Genomic DNA, 23,921 nt, shown 5'->3' on the forward strand with positions numbered 1-23,921 from the left:
ATTGATATATTTCCTCCAAACCACACAGTGAGTAATTTAGGAGACAATGTGCTCTGTAAGTGATGGAACAAAAATATCAGAGCAAAGCAGATACCTGTTTACTTGGAGACCAGTTGGGGTAGGGCTGAAGTTGAAATTGAAGCAGAACAACTCTTAGACAGCCATGCTTCACTGCTTCAAGCCTCAGCTATTTATTTCAATCAATTTAGGCAGATCTTCTTCTTCTTGTGGAAAAATTTGAATTCTCTCCTTTAAAAGGAAGTTGAGGCCCTGAGAAATATTCTCTGCCTTTGAGAAAACAGCAGCAGCAATGAAGAGCTGGCAAGAGGACCCCAGTCCAAACACAGGCAGGTTTCACTTGCGTGACCAGCCCTTGGTGGAAGGGTTAGAACCCTCCTGACATTGCAGGCTCCATGCACACCTCTGCAGGAACTGTCCTTGAGCACATTCCCACACAGGGATGCTGGTACTTGTTCAGACATGCTCCAACATACAAATCTTTTTCCCACCTACCTTTTCCTTCCAGGTTTAGAAGCTCCTGTGTGCAGGTGGAAGCCAAGGACCGTGTTCAGTGTCTCATGCTCTGCTGCACCTCCAGGCTGGCAACAAAACTTCCTCCTTGTTCTTCCAAAGAGCAGTTCAGCTTTTTGTGGGAGGATTATGGATTGCTCCCCAGTCCTGCAGCTGGCAGCAATGGGATGAACATTACTGTGAAGATTTTATCCCCTCTGGATCCCCATGGTGAGTTTGCCCTGGTGCAAGAGGCTTTTACTACCACAGTGTTATCAAACACTCTTACCAAACACAGATCTGCTTGGTCTGCAACCCAGGGAGTGCCAGGGGCACAAATCCCTGGCTGTCACTGGCAGCCCTGGAAAAAGGAAATGCTGAGCACCTGGGCAATGGCAATCCCTCCCTGCCGTCCTTGCAGGACAGGCCTCAGGTTCGAGGTGAGGCAGTGGCGTGTCCTGTGTTTGCTCCGCAGCTCCTGCAGGCACAGTCCTGCTGCCACTGGAGCTGCCACTCTGCCTTTCCCACAGGAAACTCCTCTCTAAAATGCCACACAAGAATCATAGTCAGGCATTGGAAATTTCAAGGCAGTTCAATAAATTCAGCTAACAAAGGTTCCTTTACCAAGTCATCTTACTGGCTCACTTGAAAAACAAGCATTTTGCAACAGAAAAATAACAATTTGCTGTAAAAAAGCTTCTTTAGAGGAAGCTCACCTGGATAAGTGAAGTAATTATGCATTTAAAAAAATCTGATATATTTTAAATAAAGCAAATACATTTTAAACAAATCTTGGAACTAGGGAACACAACATTCCAGTATGATTTATTTTGATTTTCCACAGCTTGATTCACCTTTTTTTCAGAGAGGCCTGGCGCAAACCAAAGCAATTTACATTGAATGCCACACACTGTCCCACTGTCCATCTACCAGATCTTGCCCTGGCTGCCCAGAGATAACTGTGGTTTACTTTCTTGTGGCACCAAGGAAAATGCAGCAGCAGCCTGGGACTGGCTGCCTGCACGTTCTGCTGTGGGCTTTGGCACCAGCTGAGGGTGTCTGAAAAATAACTGATTTCAATTTTATTTTGTTTGTACTGCATCTTTTCTCAAGGCATGGAAGGGATGCAGCCATCAAGCCTTCTCAGGGACATTCAGGACACAGGGAAAGGCACACACATCTGTAAAAACTTTATTTCAAAATCTTTTTATTCAACTGTTATTCAGCAATATACAATACAGTTTATAAACAAATGTCTTACCTTGTTTCCAATCTTCATTTAAAAATAAATATTATTGACAGTGAATATTAATTATGGTAAGATGTACCTTTTTAATGTCTCCAAAAGAAATAATTTAATTAAAAAAGAAAAAGGAAATCCAAAAAAACCTAAACACAATAATCTACTAAAAATATTTCCTTTCTTAGGAAGGGTTTGACCCAACATCTTTACATATTGTCATAAAGATAACTGCTCAACAGTTCGTGCAAAATGAAGAGTCAGAGGGAAGGTTTAGAAAAGAAAAAAATATTACATTAAAATAGAGAAATCATAAGTGCCATGCACAGAGCAGGGCTTTACACCATCGAGTCTGGAAACTAGATGCATTATTCTATGTGGTTTACTTTCTTGTGGCATCCCCAAAAATATGTTTTTCCCCCCATGTAGAATTTATCATGCTTCTTTCAGTCTCTTTCTGTCCATCTTTAAAACAGTAGGGATTTCTTTGTCAGGGGTTGTGTTTGTTATTAAATAGGTTCCTTTCTGTTTGGCTGAGGAGGAGTGGAGGGAGCAGTCCGTCAGTGGTTTACTAATAAATGTACAAGCTTATGCAGTATTAACAGGGACATGTATAGGAGTGGGTCTGTAGCATAAATAGGTCCTGTACCTAGAAGAGAAAGAGACAAGGGAGAGAAGGAGATTTGATTTTTTTATCTTTTCCAATATAGAAGATTAAATGCAAAAGAGAAATATAGGAAGATTCATTTTTATCACTTCAGTGCCAGGGGTCAGAAGCTTAATTTTAATAGTAAAACAGCATCCTCAAGCTATTCAGCTCAAATAGCTTTTTCCTCTCCCTCCCAAATCTGACTCCACTGAGGTCATTTCATTATGTGCTACTAATGGTATGCCTAAACTTGGCTTCAGCCAAGTTACCAGCAATTGAGATTTCTATAAATACCCCATAATCTGGTATATAGTTTCTTGAGAAATGACAGGTATCAACCACCCATTACTTTAGAGGGAAATGACAAATGCTGCGTCTGTACTTCTTGATTAACAGGACATGAACCCATTCCATTTGGAATGGGAACAGCAAGACCTTGACATCTTCTTTACCTTTTATGGGAAAGAGCAGAATTTTAAATTAAAAATGTGCTCAGGAGCTATAGAAAAACAGAGGTCAGGTGTGGAACACATCTGTTCCTGTCAGCCTGTCCCAAGGAGAGCAGTGAGCTCACTCATGGGGCAGGACACTGCTCCCAGCAACCAGGGGCAGCCACAGCCGCCAAGGCTGTCCCTGCCTCACACCGCTGCTCACCAGGATACTCCCTCAGATCTTCTATTTTCTAGCAAGGTGTGCTGAAAAGATACAAAAAGGTGAGCACACATTTGCTGTGTGCACCGTGGTGTGGCTCCTCTCTCAGGCATGGGAGGGCTGAGCCCTGGGGCCAAGGTCTCATGGCCATGCTCAGCCAAGAGAGCAGGGGACACAGGCATGAGGCTCTGCTGTCACCTCTGAAATGGCCATTGCTGTGCTGCTGGCAAGGGCACAGGCAGAGGAGGCAGAGGCAAAAGTAAAGGCAAAGGCAAAAGCAAAGGCAAAAGCAAAGGCAAAAGGCAAAACAAGTCCTTTCCCTGGAGCAGCCCCATTCCTTGGAACAGCCCCATTCCCTGGAGCAGCCCCATTCCCTGGATCAGCCCCATTCCTTGGAACAGCCCCTTTCCCTGGAGCAGCCCCTGCCACTGCTGCAGTGTAGGCCAGGGTTGCCTGGCACTCCCTGAGCCCAGCTCAGCCCATACAGACAAGGCCAGGCTGGGCCACAGCAGCTGCCTGGCCCAAATGCCCCTGGGGACACCTTCCTGAGCCACAGAGGACCAGTGTGTGCAGCTTCACCAGCATGGGATGGATGTGGGACAAAAGCAGGAGTCCAGTGGGAATTTGCCCTGCAGCTGAAGTGCAGAGGGACAGCTGGGGAGAGAGCTCCTCTCTGCTGAGCACCCAACCTACAGGAGTGACCAATGCCCAAAACACTGAGTGCCACCCACACTGTGAGAGACACTTTGCAAAGCATGAAAAATTTAAAAATAAGTTTTCTGTATCTCTGGAAAAGTAATCAGGGCACTTCTGTTTACGAAACTCTCTTCAGGCACGGTAATGTGAATACTTTAGTCTTGGTCTCTAGGACATGTGAGTGTCTCCCAGCTGTGGCATGATCAAAGGAAATGCCTCAAACAGTGCCTGAGCAAAGCACTGCTCTTGGGCTCACTGCTCCAGCTGCCTTGTAATCTACACACACCTCACCAGCAATGCTGGAGCACGATTACCCACATCAAAACCAGAACACAGCAATGTGCTGTGCAATTGAGGAACTCAGGAAATGTCCCCACAGTGCTATCTCACAGACACCCAGACTGTGTGCTGATTATTTCGTTATTAAGGTTTTAATTAAATCCCTGCATGCACAAACACATGCTCAGGACTGCCTGCACAGTGACAGCAAGGTATTAAGATGAACACAGGATTTTTGTTTTGAAAACTGAAAAATCATTATTAACAAACACAATTAACTCCAGCAGTTGAAGGAGATAGTTGTAACTCATTGCAAAAAGGCACTAGGAGCATGTGCAGCGATGTCCTCTCTTCTGGGACAAGGCACAGCTGCAAGGCCAGCCCAGGACAGTCCCCATGGGCTGTCACTGTCCCCTGAGCCTGGGGATGGCAGGGGCAGCCCAGCAGCAGCCAACACTCCTGGCAGCTGCACACAGCTCAGTGCCAAATTCGTGCCAATTCCACACCTGCCCAGCACTGCAGGGAAGAGCTGGCCTTGGATATTTATTGTGATCAGACCTGAGGGTGCTGAGAAGCCATTCCTTCCCTTCTAGGGAAAGAACCCATTCTTCTCTTCTGAGAACCCATTCTTTCCTTGCTTTCAGTGAACAGGGCTCGAGTCTGAGATGCTGCCAGCTGATCAGACAGCGAGATGTGCTTTCGTGAGGGGGAATTCCCCTGGAAACACAGAGAAACTCAACCTGGAGAAATGGGCTCTTGAGGCTCAAGTGTCCTCACCACTGTGATGCTGAAGGGCTGCCAGGAACAGCAGCTGAGGATGGTTTCTGCTTTGAAGGGAAAGCAGCATTAGTCACAGCTCCTTTCAGCACCTGTCTGCCTGCCTACCGAAATCATTCCTATGTAGGTTTTACCTTTATGTACTGGTTTTAGTTTAAATTTCAATGCAGAACTGTGAATTGAACAGTCCAAGTTTTGTCTTTTCCTTCTGTAGAAACTGCTGTTGCTTTTAACCTATATTCTCCATCTTCTCTGATGGCAGAATGTGAGTTCAGACTCTGTTAACAGAAACTCAACAGTTAAATGAAACATATTTTAAGAAAACTATTTGAAAGTGATTATTCTTACTGAACACCACATACAAGCTTCCTTTTTCATACTGACTCAGTGCTGTTCTGCTCTAAGACTTCAGGCAGTACTGGACACACAGAACTTCAGAATTCTCCTCCCTCTAAATATAAGCAGACCAGAAAAAGAATTTCAACAACAAACTGAACTTAGTGTCCTCAATTCTGCTGTTACTGCAGTGGTGGAAGTCTTGACTTTTAGTTAATAAATTGCTACATCTGTAAATATAAGCAAACAAAATGTGGGCTTGAGCATGAGGCTCTGGACACATGATTGACCCAGGTGTGAGAACAGAGAGTTCTTATCCAGACCCCCTAAATCAGGAGTACACAGTTACTTGCAAACTACAGACACTTGGGAGAAAACATTTCACCGATATTTGGAATATTCATTTGATGTTCTGTTATTGCAAGCTTATTTATCACTATACAGACTTACAACTTTGCTTTTAAAATATTTATATGTTCATGGCCAAAAGGGAAAGTCTACCACCATGCAGAACAAGAACAATTTGTTCTCTTTGTGTATGGTGATTTGCTCTCTGGCATCATTCATCCTTTTTTGCAATTTATGACATAATAGTGCTTTACTGTAATTTTCTATTTAATATTTTTTATGCCAGAATTAATCACAGTTTGACTTAAAGCAGTTCAATCAAAAACAAACATTAATTAACCAAGTGACTTGTGGCATCCAGAAAAAATAGGGATGATTCTTTTGCAAGCTATATTTAACCAATGGTCAAAACCCACAGTTTCCTGCAGTCACCTATTTTTCTTACTAGAAAGAATCTGAGAAGTCCTTTGATGTCTCTTTCTGAGATGGTGGTAAAATGCAGTGGCCCATATAATAAAAAGCTGAAAGACATCAGTAGCCTATTTTCCTTGAAAGATGAGATAACACCTAAAATCTGACTGCCTATTGATGATGGAGCTGGGCCCTGGCTGGCAGTGTCACGAGACATTTCTCTGTAGTGCTTTTATGCAGTGACCTGTTAGCCTTGGCCTATTTCCTTACAGAACAATGCCCAATTAAAGCCCTCAAACCTGGCATTTCATTAAGAGGTGGCCATATAGATTGATCTGTTCTATCAGTCCAGAAAATTTAGACTGCATTTGACACATGTTCTTGTCCTGGTATCTATGCAAAAAATGGAGTTTTACATGGGCTGCTAGTCAAGGATCATTACAAACAATAACCTCCTAGATAAAACAGATTCTCACTCACTGACATACATTTGGAGCACTTACATTGAATTAAATTTCCCCAACTTCAGACCTAAGAGCTTCTTAGAAGTTTTTAATTGAAATTACTAAAGTCACTATAGACTTACTGAACCAAGGAGATAATAAGCTACACCCCATTAGAACTATTCCACAGTTTGAGACAAGATCTTGTAAACTTCTACACCCTTCCACTCTTAAGTACTTCCAGCACAATCCAAACATCACCTTTTTGGTTTTTTTTTACCTTTTGTTTTGTACCTAATGTCTTAAAATTCCCACTCTTCCCCAGGAGATAATTCTCCAGGATGCTGTGCAGAAGTGCACGCAGAGCCTGTGCTGATTTTGCAGACCCTCCCAGCTCAGCCCTGAGCCCTGCATGGAGCAGGAGGTGTTGTTGTTCAAAGCAGCATTGGTACCACAGAAAAACCACTGAGCTGGGGTGTCCCCACAGCTCCTGGCTTTTGGTGGCTGTGGATCATCCTGCCAGGCACAGCCACAGACAGCTCCTCAGATGCCTTTTGGTGGAGCTAATTTCAGCAGCGCTGACTTCCCACATATTTATGAGCAACTGCACGGGCTCTGCTCGCCACTGAACCTGCCTAGAAGGCACGATGGCAAAATTAGTTTTCTATCCACTACAGTTTTTATTTATGATTTGCCGAGTTTTGGAACAGCTTTCCATAACTCATCTCAAGAAAATGCCTCACAGAAGTCAGCATATGTTTTTATTTCTACACAACCATGCAGGTAGAAGCTTGTGATTCTGCTTTGTTCCTTCATCCATGACATCAAGGTTTTTAAGGTCAGGAGTAAATCATCTCACACAGCCAGGTGAAACTACCAGCATTGCCCTCCATACCTTTCATGATAATGCCCACATTTCACTTCCTTATCCACACCACAACCTCAAACTCTCCAGGAAGCTGAAAGCAATTTCACTGGCCAGAAGACACTGACCAGAGTTTTGCAAAACTCATCATTTTAAGTCTTCTCAAATACACCTGAGTTTCACTGTTTCTCTACTTTCTCTCTCAAAATATCCACTGCAATATTCAGGCCTATATTTAGAGGTGAATTGCCAAAACCCCACATTACAAGAGTTACTGAAAGCCTCCTGTCCTGGTTTTGGAAACTCAACAGGTTTTAATATTTTAAATGAGATTCCATTTGCATTTGGAGTATTTAGCAGTCCTGAAAAGAGGACACTAAATTACATTAATTTACTTGCCCACACCTGTATCTATTTATGTGCTTGGCTAAACTCACCTGAAAACAATGAGGTAAGGCAGAATTTAAGGCTTGATAACTCTCCAGAAGCTGCATACAGGGCAGCACAGTATGAACAGGCAGAAAAATAATGTGTATTTGAGGAAAAAGCCAATTCCTTGTTGAAGGAATTAAGCCTAGTCCTTAATTTTGACTGTTCTTGATTTGACAACTCAAAAAGCTCACCTAGGACAGAAGACTGGTGTTTTAGTGGTTTGATGTTTTAGACTTTAGTGGTTTAGCATGGTGCAGTAAGGCTACAGATTAGAAAACACAAATAAATTGGTTGGAAATGAGAGAGAGGTGTAGTCATGCAAGGAAATGATGCAGAAATAAAAGTTTGGTTCTGATAAGAAGCTGAGAGAAGAAAAACATTCCTTCTGCAGTATTGATTTTCTGAAGCACTGCAGTGCTCTGCTGGAATTCAGTGTGTGAGTGCCTGTGGGACAGGACAGAGGCAGTGGTACAGGAGCTGGGGATGTGCTTCTTAAGGCACCGGCAGCTATTGAGGTGCATTTTGATCTCAACAGAGCTCATTTTAGCTGAGATTCATTAAGGCCAAATTTTCCTTAAAATGCTAGTGCTGACAATCCCTGCCAAACATGCTGATGGTACACAGAGCAGCCAAGTGCTCTGTGATCCTCTGCAGAGGCTCTTCCCTCTCCTGGATCATAAGGACATCATTAGACATAAGGCACAGGATTAAATGGACAATTGGTCTGACCCATTCCACAGCTGCTGCAGCTCTGCAAGGCACAACACTTTTGTTTCAACAGCTATCACAAACAGGAATTGTTGAACTAGTGATGAATGCAGGGAAATCCATATCTGCTATGCAGCAAGAAATTATCCTATATTTATACACAAATACTTCTGGTGTTAGGTTCCCAGAGAAATAAGCAGTTTCGTTGCCAAGACACTGGCAAAAAACTATCTCCCACTAAAGTTACAAGAAATGGGGGTAAAACAATATGGGAAGTATTTTCCCTCAATCTCCTCATTTCCCTTCTGTGGTAGCCAGAAGTGTACAGAACAACCATAAGTTGTATAAGTTTGGATCCATTAGTGTATTGGAGCTAATTGTCCAATTACAGCTTTAGCTTATGAAGTCCAATCCTTCTTGTTTTCTCTCTTTGGTCTACTGTTGTTTACGCTCTTGGGTCTGAGATTGGGATCATTTGTCTTTGGTCCCCAGCTAGAGAGGGAATTGTTTTGTCTCCCTGCTCTGTGCACAGAGCTCACCATCCCCTAATAGGAAGCCCAGACTCTCACACTAAAGCAGCACAGAATCTGAAAAATATAAAAGCTTACCAAAGCCTCCCTCTGCTTCTTCAACCACTGCACGTGCCTGTGAACACCACTGAGGGCAGGCAGTGCCCACTGACTGCCCAGCAGCTGAGCTGGGGGAGCCAGGCCTTGGAGGCTGCTCCTGGGATCTCTTCTACACCAGAGAGAGCCACACAAACCACCCAGCCACACCAAATCTCCACTTTGGAGAAATTAAAGTGTAACTTCAAGACAACAGCAGGAGTAATTTATAACAAGCTCCAAAAGGAAACACTGCTCCAGACGGCGTCAATGGAGAACAGAAATGCACCCTGAATGCTTAAAATGAGTAATTCATTCCATATAGATTATACAGTTCAAATACTTTCTATTGGTGTGCATTTAAATAAGCCAGTAACTTTCCTCTTTTAAGACCTGCAGCTGGTCTCTACTTTGTATTACCCTCACATAAACAGATTTCTGCTTTGGTTTCTGTGGGATGATCTCTCCTTGCCAAACATCTTATTAAGACACTTAAACCATGCAATTATGAATTTGTCTTAATTTCCAGAATTTTCTGCTGTTCCATGATCTAAAATTAACTTAACAAAAGCAAGAACCATTATTTCATTCCCTGAAAGTTGAATAATGACACAGACAAAATTCTTTGTAATGAAATTTGGTGGAAAATGAATTTAAATTAAAATACAGAGAAAAATAAGTAACTGCATGAGTGGTAGCTTGGGTGGTGAATAAGCAGCCAGTCCTACACTTCCTTCTTCTGTACTATTATGTGAGCAATTCTAGAGCATATCCATACACATAAGTAGCAAAAGCAGAACTCAGACTGCTCAGATCACAAGGTAATGAAAAATACTGGGAGCTGGTTTCAGCTACTGAGTTTTGAAGCAAGTTTGGGGCATATTCTCAGGGTTTTCATTATAAGTAGGAGGACTAAAAAGTCATGTTGCAGAAAAGCAGGCAAGCTAGATATGGTCACACAATTCCATAGGGACTTTATGAAAAAACTGACAATGAGTCCCACTGGACTGAAACACAGATTTCATATCCTGTAATTGATACAAGTTGTAAATATTTGCAACCCAGAAATAGACGATGACCCTGTGGCTCTTACTTCACTGTTTTTAGAGTATTTTTTACTTGATCAGGATTAGGAACAAGCTGCCAATGTAGTTGTAATTATCACTCCAATCAGAATTACCAAACTTAAGCAGATGCAAGAGCAGATTAAGGATTTTTTTTAAATAACCCTATCCTGTCCATACTTAAAAAACCAGAGCTAAGTGCATTAGCAGAATGCATGATGACACACGAGAAATGGCTGTACTGAGAGCATGTGCCTGGAAAAACAGCAGAGCTTGTGATTTCAATAAAAAAGGGATCATCTTTTTGCTGTAAACAAACAGCAGCATTTTGGGACTGACCCACAAATACAGAGACTCTCCAAATATTTGCAATGACTGATATTTGCTAGATGTTAACTGAAGTTAACTAAAGACTCTGCTGTGCCCTAGGTGTAAGGGGGGCCAAGCTTTGCAGAATAAGGCAGCAAGGGATTATTTGACAAAACTGTGGACATGGGATATTCTTCAGTACCCTTTGTACATGTGAAATCTCCAGCTCCTCGGTGTGAGAGGGATTCAGATTAGCATGCCAATATTAAAATTATAAAGCAGTAAACTATTTCTAATTATGTCAGTTTGATGAATTTTACCCATAGAATCACAGAATGAATGGGTGAGGCTGGAAAAGAGCTGTAAGATGACCAAGCCCAGCCATGAGCTCAGCACCATGCTGTGCACCACTAACCCATGAGCTCAGGTGCTACATTGCCACATCTCCTGAACTCCTCCAGCAGCATGGCAAAAAAACGGGTGTAGAAGACAATGTCCATGAGGGAGCTCCCTTTGGAAGTCAGAGCCTCTCCCTGCTCACACAGGGATGTCCTGCTCCTAGTGCCTCAGGTCTTAACTTTTATGTTTTTCAGATTCTGTGCTGCTTTAGTGTGTGGCTTTGTATTAGGGGATGGTGAGCTCTGTGCACAGAGCAGGGAGACAAAACAATTCCCTCTCTAGCTGGGCACCAAGGACAACTGATCCAGATCTCAAGCCCAAGAGCACAAACAACAGTAGACCAAAGAGAGAAAACAAGAAGGATTGTACTTCATCAGCTAAAGCTGTAACTGGACAATTAGCTCTAATACGCTAATGGATCAGAACTTATAAAAGTGAGAGACCCCGTGACCGCTCGTCCATTTTGTGGCCGTTTTGGGTTGTGCTGCACAAGTAGATCTATTGAGACCTCTTAATTAATCTGTACTTTATTGTTTGGCTCTGTGCAGTCTCTGTTCCAGGTGAGCCTTCCCTCCCAGCAGGGCAGGGTGGGAGCAGCTGCTGAGGGCAGTGCTTGTGCTCCTTGCTCAGGGAACACAGCTCCTGCTACAGCCCAGCACAGCTCGTGCTGGCTCACACAGACCCCTCTGCTGAGCACGGCGCTGCTCTGCCAAACTGCTCCTCTTTCCAGCTAATAAAATTGCCTCCCAGCTGATAACAGCCTAGCAATATAAAGTGCTTGGTTGTTAGCTGCTGTTGTGACAAATAATACCATTCTGCTGACAACCCCATTTTTTCCAATACAAACCTACTTGAACTGTTTATTATTGACATATGGGACTGCTCTACCATTATCTAATTTTAAAAAACACATAGTAAACAGCAATAGTGAGCCTGACAGCATTCTTACTGCTTTAGCAAAGCTAAATCAAAATCCAAAGCGACTTCCTTTTATTGCCAGCACAGTCCTGTCAGGCTCTCTTAAGTGAAAAGGAAACACCTACACAGGACTACTGTAAGATTCATTTCCTGGCAGAGGCTACTTTGTGTTTTCTTCCCAGCTACAGCCCATACTGCTAAAAACCTTCTCAAAACCAGTACCAGATATGTCTGGGCATTTCTTTGTGCCACCACTGCTGAGTTTTAAACTGTTAGGGACCTATATAAATCGACAGCACAGTTCAAGTAGTTTATACATCAATTAGTTTATACATCAGTAAAGCTGCACCTTATAGCCCAGGTGGGGAGTGAGTAACAATTACTGCCTCTCATAAAAGATACAAAGTTAGCTGGTGCTGAAAACTAAGACTCTGCTTTGCAAAGTATCTATTGAAATAATGTAAAAGAACCAGCACTACATATGTATTCCTGCCCCAAATGCTGTTTGCTCATGCAAAAACACATGTGAGTGCACCGAGCCTTTCCTCATATAAATTTCTAATTCTCACTCACTAGTGAATCAATCTTATATAGAAATCTAGAGCAGTGTTAGATACAGATTCAATATTCACTAAAAAGACCTGTAATACCCCATTCATTGTGTTTAGTAATATTTTTAAAGGTTTTTTCATCTGTAACTTAAAGATTTCAAAGAAATTCAAATAATATTTGGATTTCTTCAAGGGCACTGAACAGGCTGGAGTAGAATAGGTTAGTACAGTTTTGTCTGTCCTCTGGGGAACAAGCAAGAACTGCTGAAAGGAGGTTACTCAAATAAATTGCATTTCCACAGTACAAAAACACCCAGGCACAGCTTGTTTCTGCCCTAGATAATGAGGTGACACAGTACAGCAGTTAGTGCTTTTGTCCACTTCGAGAATTAATCCACATTACACAGACACAAAAGAAGATATTTGACCTCACTTGTCCCCAAAGCAGTCTAATTTGCCTAGATATTAAAGTGCTAGTGATGTGTATTTAATGAGAATTCTTTTTGCATGTTTATTATCCAGTGACATTTAGGAGGTCAGCCTGATAATTCAGTTATGGCCTCTGTCTTGCTACTTTATTTAATGCAAAGGAAAATGTGACGTGACCCAGGTTGCATTTAACTACAAGGAACATCAGAATTGAGCTCATACATGGTCTCATAAAAAGCACAGGAGAAGTGGAGTAGACCCAGACATTGCTGAGTGGGAAAGGCAGGGAGCCTGGGCTGAACAGCCTCACAGACTTTCCTTCCTTGCTATTCCATGCAATGTTCATCTATCAAACATAAACGAGCTCCACAGGCTTGGCTCCAACAGGCAGAGAGTCATTAAAGCCCTGACAAAGGCATAAGAGCCCTGAACTCAAACCTTACCCCAGAGTTAGTCAAAACCCAAGCACAGAGTGCCCCTGACCAGCCAATATAACCCTGTGCTCCTCCTGTGCTGTCTGAGCTGCACAGACAGGTTTCTTGCTTGCCAGTGCCCCACAGAGATCTGAGCATCCACAGTCTCCATGTGCCTGCAGCTGGGCTGGCTGTGCCTGCCCTGCCCTGCTCAGCACCACGGGCTGCAGGGCTGGCACTGCTGCACAGCTCCTCCTGCCTCACACATGAAAGGCTTTCAGGAGGGCAGGGACAGGCACGGAGGGAAGGTTTGTGTTCTTCCTTGCCATGACCACCTCATCTGTGCATAGCACATGAGCCTGTGTTCCTCCTAGAGCCTCGTGTTTCACACTCCCATCTTTGTTTATTTTATTTAAAGCTTTCACTCCTGAGCTTTGAGGCTGGAGATCAAACAAATAAAAGGGAATTTGGAAGCTGCAATGTCTGATCTACATTCTGCTCAGAAGTTAAACTAAAAATTGCCCCCAAGCCAATACATAGGCACTCATTTTGGAGACCATTTGGTAGGATGTAATACAGTCAATTTCCCTCCCAGGAGGTCAGGATGGAGATCCTTGTTTATTACTGCACCATCAGATGACAAAGTTAGTCTCACCACTAAGGCACTGGACTTAAATTTAGAAGATCTGAAATTAAGTTTCCATATTTAATTTCACAGCTGTCACACAACACAACAAAGTCAGTTATTGTTCTTGTGTCACTTATCTGTCTCTCTCCTCTCTTAGACTACAAACTGCCTGAGACAGAGATGCTGTGCGATCACTTAGTGATGCTCTGCATCCCCCCTGCTCTGCCCAGTAAAACCAGAGCATTTCCAAACAATAACAACTTGCACACTTTCACTAGCTCACCCTCATTTTTCTCCTACACTGTAAGATTCCATTTGTGTACAAGCATTTAAACTAAAAGCTCAATATTATTTCATTTAGAACCACAGGGATGACTGCTTCTCTGAGAGGGTTAAAAATGTTCTTGCCAGCAGATCTTTGTCTCCTCACAGCCCAAATCTCATTTTCCAGGCTTCCATGAGACCACAGCACCAAGTTTTTAAATGGTTGTTTAAACATCACAGATAAATTTCTGTTTAAGTAGCTAATATTTGTGGCATATTGGTCAATTTTCCAGTTATACTGGATCTATTGCCTTATATACCACAATGCTGACACAGACTTCAGGCAAATACCATTTCTGATAGTGTTCAAAACAATGGATTTTCTATTTATACCCAGTTTGTCAGATGAGACCCTCTGCTCTTTAAATAATCTCAGTAACAGACACATTTATCCTGATAAATTCATGTTTCAGTTCACTCAGAAGATGTAAAGAATCACACTTTTCCATGGTGCATGGCTGGGGCAGCAGCTGAAGTCAACAAGAGCCCTGCAGGCACATCCCAATGGAGCATTTGATCTCTAATCATGTTTATTGGAATCCAAGTACATAGAGGCCCTCTCTTACCACACTGAAAGCATTGGGAAGATTTCTATTGCAAGGAAAACAGGATTAGAGGCCAATTCATGCAGGACACTGTAGCTAGTGCCACGCCATCAGCTCTCAGGGAGAGCTCTCCAGTGTCTTAAATGAGGATGTTTCTTAATCACTGATAGCAAATCCATTGTTCAACCACATTTCTGCCTTTATGCAGAGGAAATATCCCTGTGTACAGTGAAAAGACTCAGAAATGCTAAGTACTGTAAATGTATCAGACTATTCAATTATTACACACAGATTTGGTGCAAGCACTTATCTGTATGTGTTATGGAGCTCAAAATAGGATAATGAGGCATGTGTACTACAGTGCTGTGCAGATATAACTCATGCAGCATCACAAGGTTAGGTCCTGCAGTCCAAACACCACATGAACAAAGATTTGGTTGGATTTGTTGGCCCTGCTGGGTGGAAAACCAGTTACAACACTGCCTTGGGGGTGGACTCAAAACAGGGCTTCTAGTTCCCAGAAGTAAATAAAGAGAAAAACCCCATTTCCTGTAAATCAACTGCAATCTTTAAGGAGAACAATAATTACTGCAGCTCACTGTAGCTCTAAAGAACACCACTTTAACATACAAATGGGAAACTCAGAAGGTCTAAGATGTCATTTTCTTTTAGGACATTTAGGAGAAAGTTTAGTGCTTCTCCAACCTGAATGGCAGCACTGGAGACCCCAGTCTTCCTTTCCTCCTGCAAGCCCTCACCACACTGACTGCCATGATAATATTTTACCCAGGTTTCTATGCAACATTCATGTCTAGGGAAGACTTCTTGCCTCTACTGAGGCTGTCTCAGCTCCAGACCAAATCCCTGTCCCAGACAGTCTTTCTAAAGCACCCAGGAGATGGGGACTAGCACAGCAGCAATCTGCTTCACAAAAGCAACCAAAGACACATCTTGTGGTAACAACACTCAGGCAGTTCTGGCCCAGAAAGCACCTGAATCAGGAATTTTTGAGGGTCAAATTCCTCAGGTACAAGTTTCCAAAGCCATGCTGTGATTGATGTTCTATTGATTCATAATTACAAGCAGCTCCAAACAACACAGGTACAGAAATTACAACAAACCAGGGAGAATCCTGTAATCCAGGGAGATCTTGATTCAAGCAGAGTGAAAAGGCATTATTTCTAAAGAGGACCATACCAAAATACATGAATAATTACCTCCCTCTTTTGGGGACAAAAGCAGGGGCTGGTTCACCCTGTGAAGTCAGTACAGGAACAGGAACAGTCTGACCTGGCTTTCTCCACACCGGAGCTGCCACAGAGTGGCACTGTTCACAGAGACCTGCGTGCCCAGCAGGGAGCTCACAGCAGATTTTTGTTTAGCCAGTTTTGTAGCCCTCAGCATCAGTCTCCACCTGGAGACCCCCACTAGATGTTTTTCTGCATTCTGCTGCCCTTTTCACTGATTTAAATCATTCCGTTGCCTCCACTGCTGGCCACAACACTACCAGTTTATTTTCAGATTTTAATGCAGCCTAGAAACAATACACAAGTGCCATATCCCAAACCACAGACATGTAAAAAATCAGGACAGACAGCAGTTTAGCTGATCTGGGCAGGAGGTCTTGCCCTCACAGGCATATGTGACATGCTGTCTTGGCAGCACAGGCTCACATCCATCTGTTGACGTGGAACTGAGCCCGCTGCACTCCCACCGTCCTGGTTTAGTTCATAGGCTCCACATGAGCTCTGGGTTCAGCAGGCAGGGTGCACAGTGCTGCAAGTCCTAAAGCCAGCCTCTACTGTCAGCATGGAAAGCACTGCAGGAATTCACACAGTCACAGAGTGGAAACATGAGAACAAGCCCCAGCCCTGGGGTCCCAGGAGAAAAGCAGATATTTCCAAACAAAAAATGATAGATCATGAGCCTCTGGTTTAATTTCTTGTGGTCAGTGGATTCAGCAAAAGCAAAATGAACTTCTTTAAATGCCCAAAAGCACCTGTAGTTAGATCTCAGGAACTGTCACCTTATCTACCACTAGACAGCAATGACTAACCAGCTCAGTCTTGGGAATGATAAGGAGTAAAATCTAATTTTCACATGCATTTCTACAGAAGAAAGAAACTAAATTATTCAGAAAACAGGAAAAGGTAGTAGCCAGATAAAACACAGCACCTGTAAAGCACCAGCAGGTCACAGTGACCCATATAAAAATTATTTCCATTACTGTGAGCCAAAACCTGCAACTGCTTGCCCAGGAAGTGTGAAGAGGTATCAGGAAGAAGTGTGAACTTCCCTGCGTGAAGATTATGAACCTGCGTCAGAAGAGGCTCAGCAGAGAGGGGAGCTCAGGGCCTTCCCTGCACAGTTAGTGGCACAAAACTGTTCCCCTTTTCCACAGATAACTTGGCAGGGACATTTGTTCAACACCAGCTAAGTGACAGCGGCTGAGGGGAGAGCTGAAGCCCAGCCAGAGCAGCACCACACCTCTGAAGCTTGAAACACTTTTGCAATGCAGATTTAAGACTGTGTTCTTCATCCCAGACATTCCTGTCATTGGATAAATAAAGGTTTAGGGCAAACCTTCTCTGGCAAACCACAGTATGGTAATGTGGCATTAATAACTTAATACAGTATTAACTGATAGACAATCAGTATTAGCATGATGTTTACATTTGGAAAACATTATAGAGCACTGTATCTCCAACTCTTATCCTGCCATTAATTCAGATGTGGAGCTCATTACACAGCAATTGACATTTCCCTTCTGAATCTGCATGCTGCTCTGCACAGGCCTCGCATCTGCTTGGGACAACCAGCCCTGTAAGCCACTCACCGATCTAAATTCTCTGCAAATCTGAATTCTCTGCAAATCTGAATTCTCTGCAGAACATCCATGGTGTTTTGCTCACTTGAGGCTGTAGCTAATGTTTCAAACACTGTACCCCAAAAGCTGCAAGGGGGTTCTGAACGTGGGGCCTCCCACTGCACCCACCAAAGGGATGCAGGTCCCAGCCTCGTACTCGGACCCATCTCTCCAACCCCGTGCCTGTGTTCACTGCTGTCCAGGAACAAGGCACAGTCCTAAGCGCCTTTGGGACACCCTAAGCGCACTTTGCCAACAGCCTCGGGTGCGATTGCTCAGTTTCAGCATCACAGCGAGAGTCCCCCACGGCAGCGGGGTCACCGTGCCCGTCCCGCAAGGGCTGGCAGTGCCGGGGCAGTGCCGTGCGGGAACGGGGTGTCTCCCGTGCGGGACCGGGGTCCCTCCCGTGCCATCCTACCTGACCCGTGCTGCTGGCGGAGGATGGCGGCCTGCCCGGGCGGCGGCGATGCCGAGGAGGCTGCGGCGGCGGCGGCCGTCGATGCGGTGGCGGCGGCGGTGGCGCTGGTGGCGGTGCCGCCCGGGGCGGGGGCCGGCGGCGGCGGCGGGCGCTTGGCGGACCCGGGCGGGGCCGTGGGGCGGGCGGCGGGGCCGTGGCGGCGCGGGGCGGCCCCGCTCTGGATGTGCGACACGGCCTCGGCCGCCTGCACGTCGGGCGGGGCGAAGCGGGACAGGACGCGCAGCAGCGCCTGAGCCTTGTGCTCCTGCGTCTCGTCGTCGCTGTAGTCCGACACGCGGCACTGGTAGACGCCCTCGTCCTGCCGCCGCACGCCCGACAGGCGCAGCCGGTGCGAGATGTCATTGCCCTGGACGCGGACCGTCTGCAAGAGAGCGCACGGCCGGCACGGCCTCAGCACGGGCCCAGCGCCTGCCCTCTGCTGCCGGAGCAGGAGCCGGGCTGGCTCCCCCAGAGCAGCGGACAGAGCCGGGCTGGCTCCCCCAGAGAAGCGGACAGAGCCCCGCACCCCGCTGCCCAAGCCTCACCTCGCGGGGGCTACCCACAACCAGCCCTGTCCCCATCGTCCCCGCGCCATCTCCCCGCTGTCACCGCCAGCGCTCCGCCACCCGCCCCCGCGGGGGCTCTGTCGCCCCCTGGCCCTCACGGACCGCCCCGAACCCCCCCGGGGAAAGGGCAGCCCCCGCCCGCTGCAGCGAGCCGAGCGAGCCCGGCTGGTGGCAGGGCCCCCTCTCCTGTCCCCTCTCCTGCCCCGAGCGCTCAGCACCGCGGAGAGGGGCAGCGGCTCCCGGGCTCATCGCAGGGACACGGGCGGGTGTCCTGCGGGACAGCCAGGGAACGGGGCCGCCTCAGGCTACTGGGGGTTGCAGAAGGCCGGGGGAAAAACGCAAGATTCTCCTCTGATTTGGCCCACAGCCCTTTTCCAACGTGGCTAAGGAAGGGCCACCTCCTCTGGATTTGCGAGGAGTGAGACGTGACTGCAAAAGCAGCAACAGATGGTAACAGCGTCTTGAGCCGCGGCACAGTGAGGAGGGGAAACGTGCCACACTCCCGCCGTGCTGCAGGAGCGCGGCTGCCACCGAGACCAGCTGCATTCGTGTGTCAGGAAAGGAGGGGGGCATGCAGTAAATCCCACACCCGTGGGAGGAGGGCTGTGCACCCATCTCGAGCTGCACTTACGCTGATTTTAGTTGCATCCTTATTTGCTACCTAAAAGAACAGGAAAAAAAGGGCAATTAGACTCAGCACTGCCAGCACATCAACAGGATGCTCATATTCCCACCCCCGTGGAAGGACAGGACATGGATAGATGCAACTTTCTCAGCTTGCCATTCACACAGCCTGTGTGGCTCAGGGCAGTTCCCCAGGTGATGGGGAAGGCAGCAAAGCAGTGCTCAGCCAGGGGGAGTATTTGGGTAAAGTTCTCATGCTGCCCCACAGAAGCGCTGCCTTCCCCAAGGGTGAGAACAGCAGCCAAAGAAATGCTTGTTGCATGCTCTGCTGCTCACAGTCACTGACAAACACTAGGGAAGACGCTTCACCAGCAGCACAGCAGGGAAGGGCTTGGGCAAGCTGGATGCTGCATGGCTCAGGGCAGAGCTTCAGTCCTGAAACACCCTGGGAGCAGGTGTCACGCAGCACATTTCATATCTGGTTATGTTTTTGTCTCCAGCCAACCACTGTAAACCTAAGTGATGCCTCAGACCTCACTGATACGCCTCTCAGGGAGACGGTCATCATTCTCCAGGCTTGCTCTGTCATCATTTATTGTAAAAGCAGCTCACAGTTTTTATATAAGGTTAAAGAAGACATTTAAATCCAAGCGATTTATTTCCCAGTCTGACAACTGACTTACACTTTCCCCAGCTAGGCGGCATCGCATTAGCTCAGTGTCTATATGCTTTGCATCTCTATTTGAGCTCTGCAGGAAAACAAGCGTGCCACAGAGAGGGAGCTGGCACAGGCACAGAGGCTGCCACGGGCCACCCTGCTGGCACAGAGGACAGGGCTGAAGGGGATGACATGTCCTACACAGTAGGGCAGCACAGCCTCAAATCCTGCTTTACCCCACTCCTTGCACAGCCCCGTTTGGCACCTGCAAGTTGTTTTTGCTCTGGTGGGGAGGTGCAGAATGAACTGGCTTATGCTGGGGAAATGCAGCTGAAAAATTCAGACTAAAGCCTGCCCTCAGACCAAGCAGCGTTCTAGGGGGAGGGCAAAAGGCACACAGGATTTAACTCTACTTCATGCATTTTAATGGCTATATCTGGCTGAAAATATTTTGCTGAGCTTCAGATATGGACACCAGTCTGGACGTGGACAAGTAACTGTCCCTTTGTAGATGCAGACTGGTACCACATTAATGTACCAACAGAGAGGTTTATCCCTCATGCCTTTCTCTGCACTATCAGTGAGCAGAGGCTCTCCCACCTTTTACAGTGATTCCTAGCTCAGTCCACAGAAGCACTGGTTTTGGCTTGTCCACACTTCATACAACAGCTTTTCTTGGGACCTCATTGCTGATTTTGCAGTGGAACATTTATCATTTTCTGTTTACAGTCCCTCATGGTGCATGCCCTGTACTCCTGCCTTCCTCAAAGGGCCTGGGCATGTTGATGCTACCTACTGGTGACTGCCACTGGGCAGAGGAAGCACCCTGGGAATGCTGAGTTTATTCTGATCGCTGCCTAAGCATGTTGCATTTGATGAAGAGATACATCTCCATAGCAATGTATTACCTTGCTCCTGCTGCCGGGGACACTGATGGCTAATTCGTGTGCAAGTTCTCTGGCTGGCTCTTTAAGGTACCACCACTGGATTTCCAAGGAGTAAGAGGTGGATCCGCTGGCTCGGAAAGCACAAGGCATCTCAATATCATCTCCCTCCCTAACAGTCACATCTTTGGGAACTTCAGTAAAGGTAGCTGGGAAGGGAAGATAGAGTTACAAGGGCTGGTTAACGAGAGAGATTAAAAGGCAAGATCAGTCTAACGTGAGCTGTTTCAGCTCGATAGCTGAGCGCTGACCGCGGCACAGGTTTCCTGGAGCCCACAGGGTGAGCAGAGCATCCAGGACTGCGCACCGGGGCAGGGCCGAGCCGGCCCCGTCACCCTGCATCCGCGGCTTCAGCGGAAAGTTTGAAGAAGACTCAAACCCCCCCCCCCCCGGTCCTTCTAAGAAAGCCCTCGGGTTGATACAGGCCACCGGTGTGACAGCGTCCCCTCCCGCCGAGGGCGCGGGGACTGTCCCGGGCTGCGCGCCCGCCGCGCCCCGCTCCGTTCCGCTGCGCGCTGCCGGCAGCTGCGGCCCAACAACAGAGCCACCTTGTTCTGCCACAGCCAGAGCCAGAGCCGGAGCCAGAGCCCGCCCGGGCAGCTCCCTGCCCCCAGCCCCGCGCTGGGAACAGGCCGGGCCTGGAGAGAGGGGCGGCTGCGGCTCGGATGCGGCCCCGCAGCCCCGACGGCCCCGCCGGCAAGTTGTGCCCGGAGCGGCCGAAGTTCCCCACTCACCGGTGACAATGAACAGCAGAGGAGCGTTGAACATCAGGTAACAAAGGGTGCAGAACAGCCCCCGACTTTCCATCGCATCTATGTGGGCTGCGGGCGGGGACCTGGCTGGGGGCGCAGCCGGGCACGCCTCAATCCATCGCAGACAGAGGGCCGGGGCAGGGCTCCTTCCCAAAAAGCCAAAGCCTCCCGGCTAACCTCGCTTTGCGGAGAAGCAAATATAAAATCCACAGCCGGCTGCTCAAACTCGCTGGCAGGTGGAAGCGATGTTTCTGGGAATGCAGCAACAAAATCGCGTCCCGCTCCTTCTCTCCGCCGCGGGCGGGATTCAACTGCCCTGCGCTGCCTGGGGGCTCCCGCAGCCCGGGAGCGAGGAGGCGACGCCGGGCGCCTCTCCGAGCCCCATCCCACGATGGTCGCCGCGATGTCCAGCGAGGCGGCGGCGGGGACGAGCCTCCCCTCCCTGGAGCGCCCGGGCAGCGCCCGCCGTGCGCCCGTCGCGGGCTCTGCCCCTGCGCGGGGAGGCGGCGGCGGCAGCCCCAGCCCCAGCCCCAGCCCGAGCCCGCCTCTCCCCGCCCGCCCGGCCGCTGGATCTCGGGGATGCGATGGATGGATGGATGCGCGGCCCCGGCCGCAGCTGCCCCGCGGGCCCGGCCCCCGCCCGGCCCCGCACCGCCCCCCGCTCCAGGCCCCGCCCGGCGCCGCCCCGGACCCGCCCCGGGACCGCTGGGGCTCGCTGGCAGCCCGGCCCTGGCACCGCTCTAACCCGGCCCCACGGAGCCGCTGGGGCTCGCTGGCAGCCCGGCCCGCTCCGCTCCGCTCGGCCCGGCTTGCGCTGGCAATACCTGCGAAACACCTGAGCCCGCAGCAGCGAAGCCGCGCTGTTGGCAGCACCCCCATCCCCGCCCGGGCTCCTCCCGGAGCGTTCGGCTGCTGTCAGCATCCCCAACTCGCTGCGTTTGGTACTTGGTAAAATACATTAAGGAAAAAAACCCCAACAAAACCCACTCCCATTGATTTAGATAGCAGCATCATAACAAGAAAACCTTTCTATGGATCAGCTGTTTCTCAGGCTAATGCCCCAATTAAAAAAATAGAAGAGTGGAAAGTCATCAGTAAAGTCATTACAGTGAGTATAAATAATAAGCAGAATTTGATATTTGCAGTAACTAATGTGAGGGAGCTGTATTTTAATAAATTTGAGGTGCATTCCTAAAATACTTGCCCTTCCACCCCCCTGGAAATTCCATTAAAAGTCTCCATTTTGTTCAGCCACAACTTTATTTAATCATTGTGATGACCTGGGACATGTTTTAAGATCCACAGAAAATTTCCTTTATATTTTTAATGGTTTCATTCTATGCCATAAAAAAGATACCTGATGTATTATCTGGATTCGTGAAGATTTCTATGGAACAAAATTTTTGGGAACATCCTCTTTTTAAATAACTAAATCAGACCAGCTTTGATCTAGTCTCTAGCTCCCCAGCTACCTTCCTGTCCCATCAGTAAAATCTCTGGTGGAGATCTCTGGACCCTGCCAGCTGCTGGCTCCCTGCTAGCAAAACCCACCTTTGCAAGGCTTCCATCAGGAACTTCCAGTAAAATTCACACAGTCCTGAAGAATACCCAAACTGCATCCAATCAATATTTCTTGGTGGAAAATTTTTCTTCAGAGCATTTTCAGCCATTCCTACTGATCTTACCGTGACTTAAATCCTGTGACAGTCCTCTGGCAGGTCTATGACAATTTGCCTGAAGAGCAACTTGCCTTTCTCCAGGTTGGTTACTGGGAGCCTAAATCCTGCCCCAGGCAGGCCCACCACTTCCCAGGCAGGTGGAGTTAGCCCCCACCAGTCAGAGAAACTTATTGTGATTACTAGTTAACACTGTTTAATTAAATAGTGTAATAATTACTGACACTCTGTGTTTTCACCCAAAAGCTCAGTGTGCCTCATCCAGCATTATTCCTTTTTTCACATGTGGCCACCTCTCACTGCAGGGTTTTATTGTCACTGTGCCAGAGTCCCCAGGCAGTGCTGCACCCACAGGACATGAAGAGGGCAGGGAAAGGCCGTCAGGACAAACACACCTGAAAAAGCAAATCCAGCAGCCTCTCTGCTCAGCAGCACAAGTCTCCCAGCCAAATCCCAGGAATGGGTTAAGTTGATCTTCTGCTAGAGAGGCAATTCCACAACTTTGTGCCCTCTGCACAAGGATTGATTAGAAAGCTTCTCTTGGATAAGCAGGATCAAAACAAGTAATTTTTATATCAAATGGCTAGTGACAAATCATGTTTTAAACACTTTTACTCAAGTTTTTATTAAAATTGATGTTTAAAAAGTTCTTCTGAGATTGCAACATTGTGAAAATTTACAACAGCTGGGAAGGTGAAAATACCCAGTTTATGTTAAGTGAGTTTGGGTTCTTAGAGATAAAAAATACGTAATAAAAATGAAAAGGAAAGGCAAATGCATTTAAACTTAGTTCTATTTTAATAAATTTAAGGTTGTTATTGTAGTGGTAGTGTTGGTTAAGACAATTC

The 23,921-nt window shown here is 47.0% G+C and overlaps 1 protein-coding gene across 1 annotated transcript; it reads right to left on the reverse strand.

Moving 5' to 3' along the window:
- Positions 1-1,685: 1,685 nt before the first annotated feature.
- VSTM2B (V-set and transmembrane domain containing 2B) lies at positions 1,686-22,229 on the reverse strand. The gene is made up of 5 exons (XM_074551153.1): positions 21,380-22,229; positions 20,610-20,794; positions 19,051-19,080; positions 17,815-18,235; positions 1,686-2,399 (listed from the first exon to the last, which is right to left on the reverse strand). The coding sequence occupies exons 1-5, from the start codon at positions 21,450-21,452 to the stop codon at positions 2,311-2,313; spliced, it is 798 nt and encodes a 265-aa protein (XP_074407254.1). The 5' UTR covers positions 21,453-22,229; the 3' UTR covers positions 1,686-2,310.
- Positions 22,230-23,921: the final 1,692 nt, after the last annotated feature.

This window comes from Zonotrichia albicollis, chromosome 13 (assembly GCF_047830755.1).
Source record: "Zonotrichia albicollis isolate bZonAlb1 chromosome 13, bZonAlb1.hap1, whole genome shotgun sequence".
Lineage (NCBI taxonomy): Eukaryota > Metazoa > Chordata > Aves > Passeriformes > Passerellidae > Zonotrichia > Zonotrichia albicollis.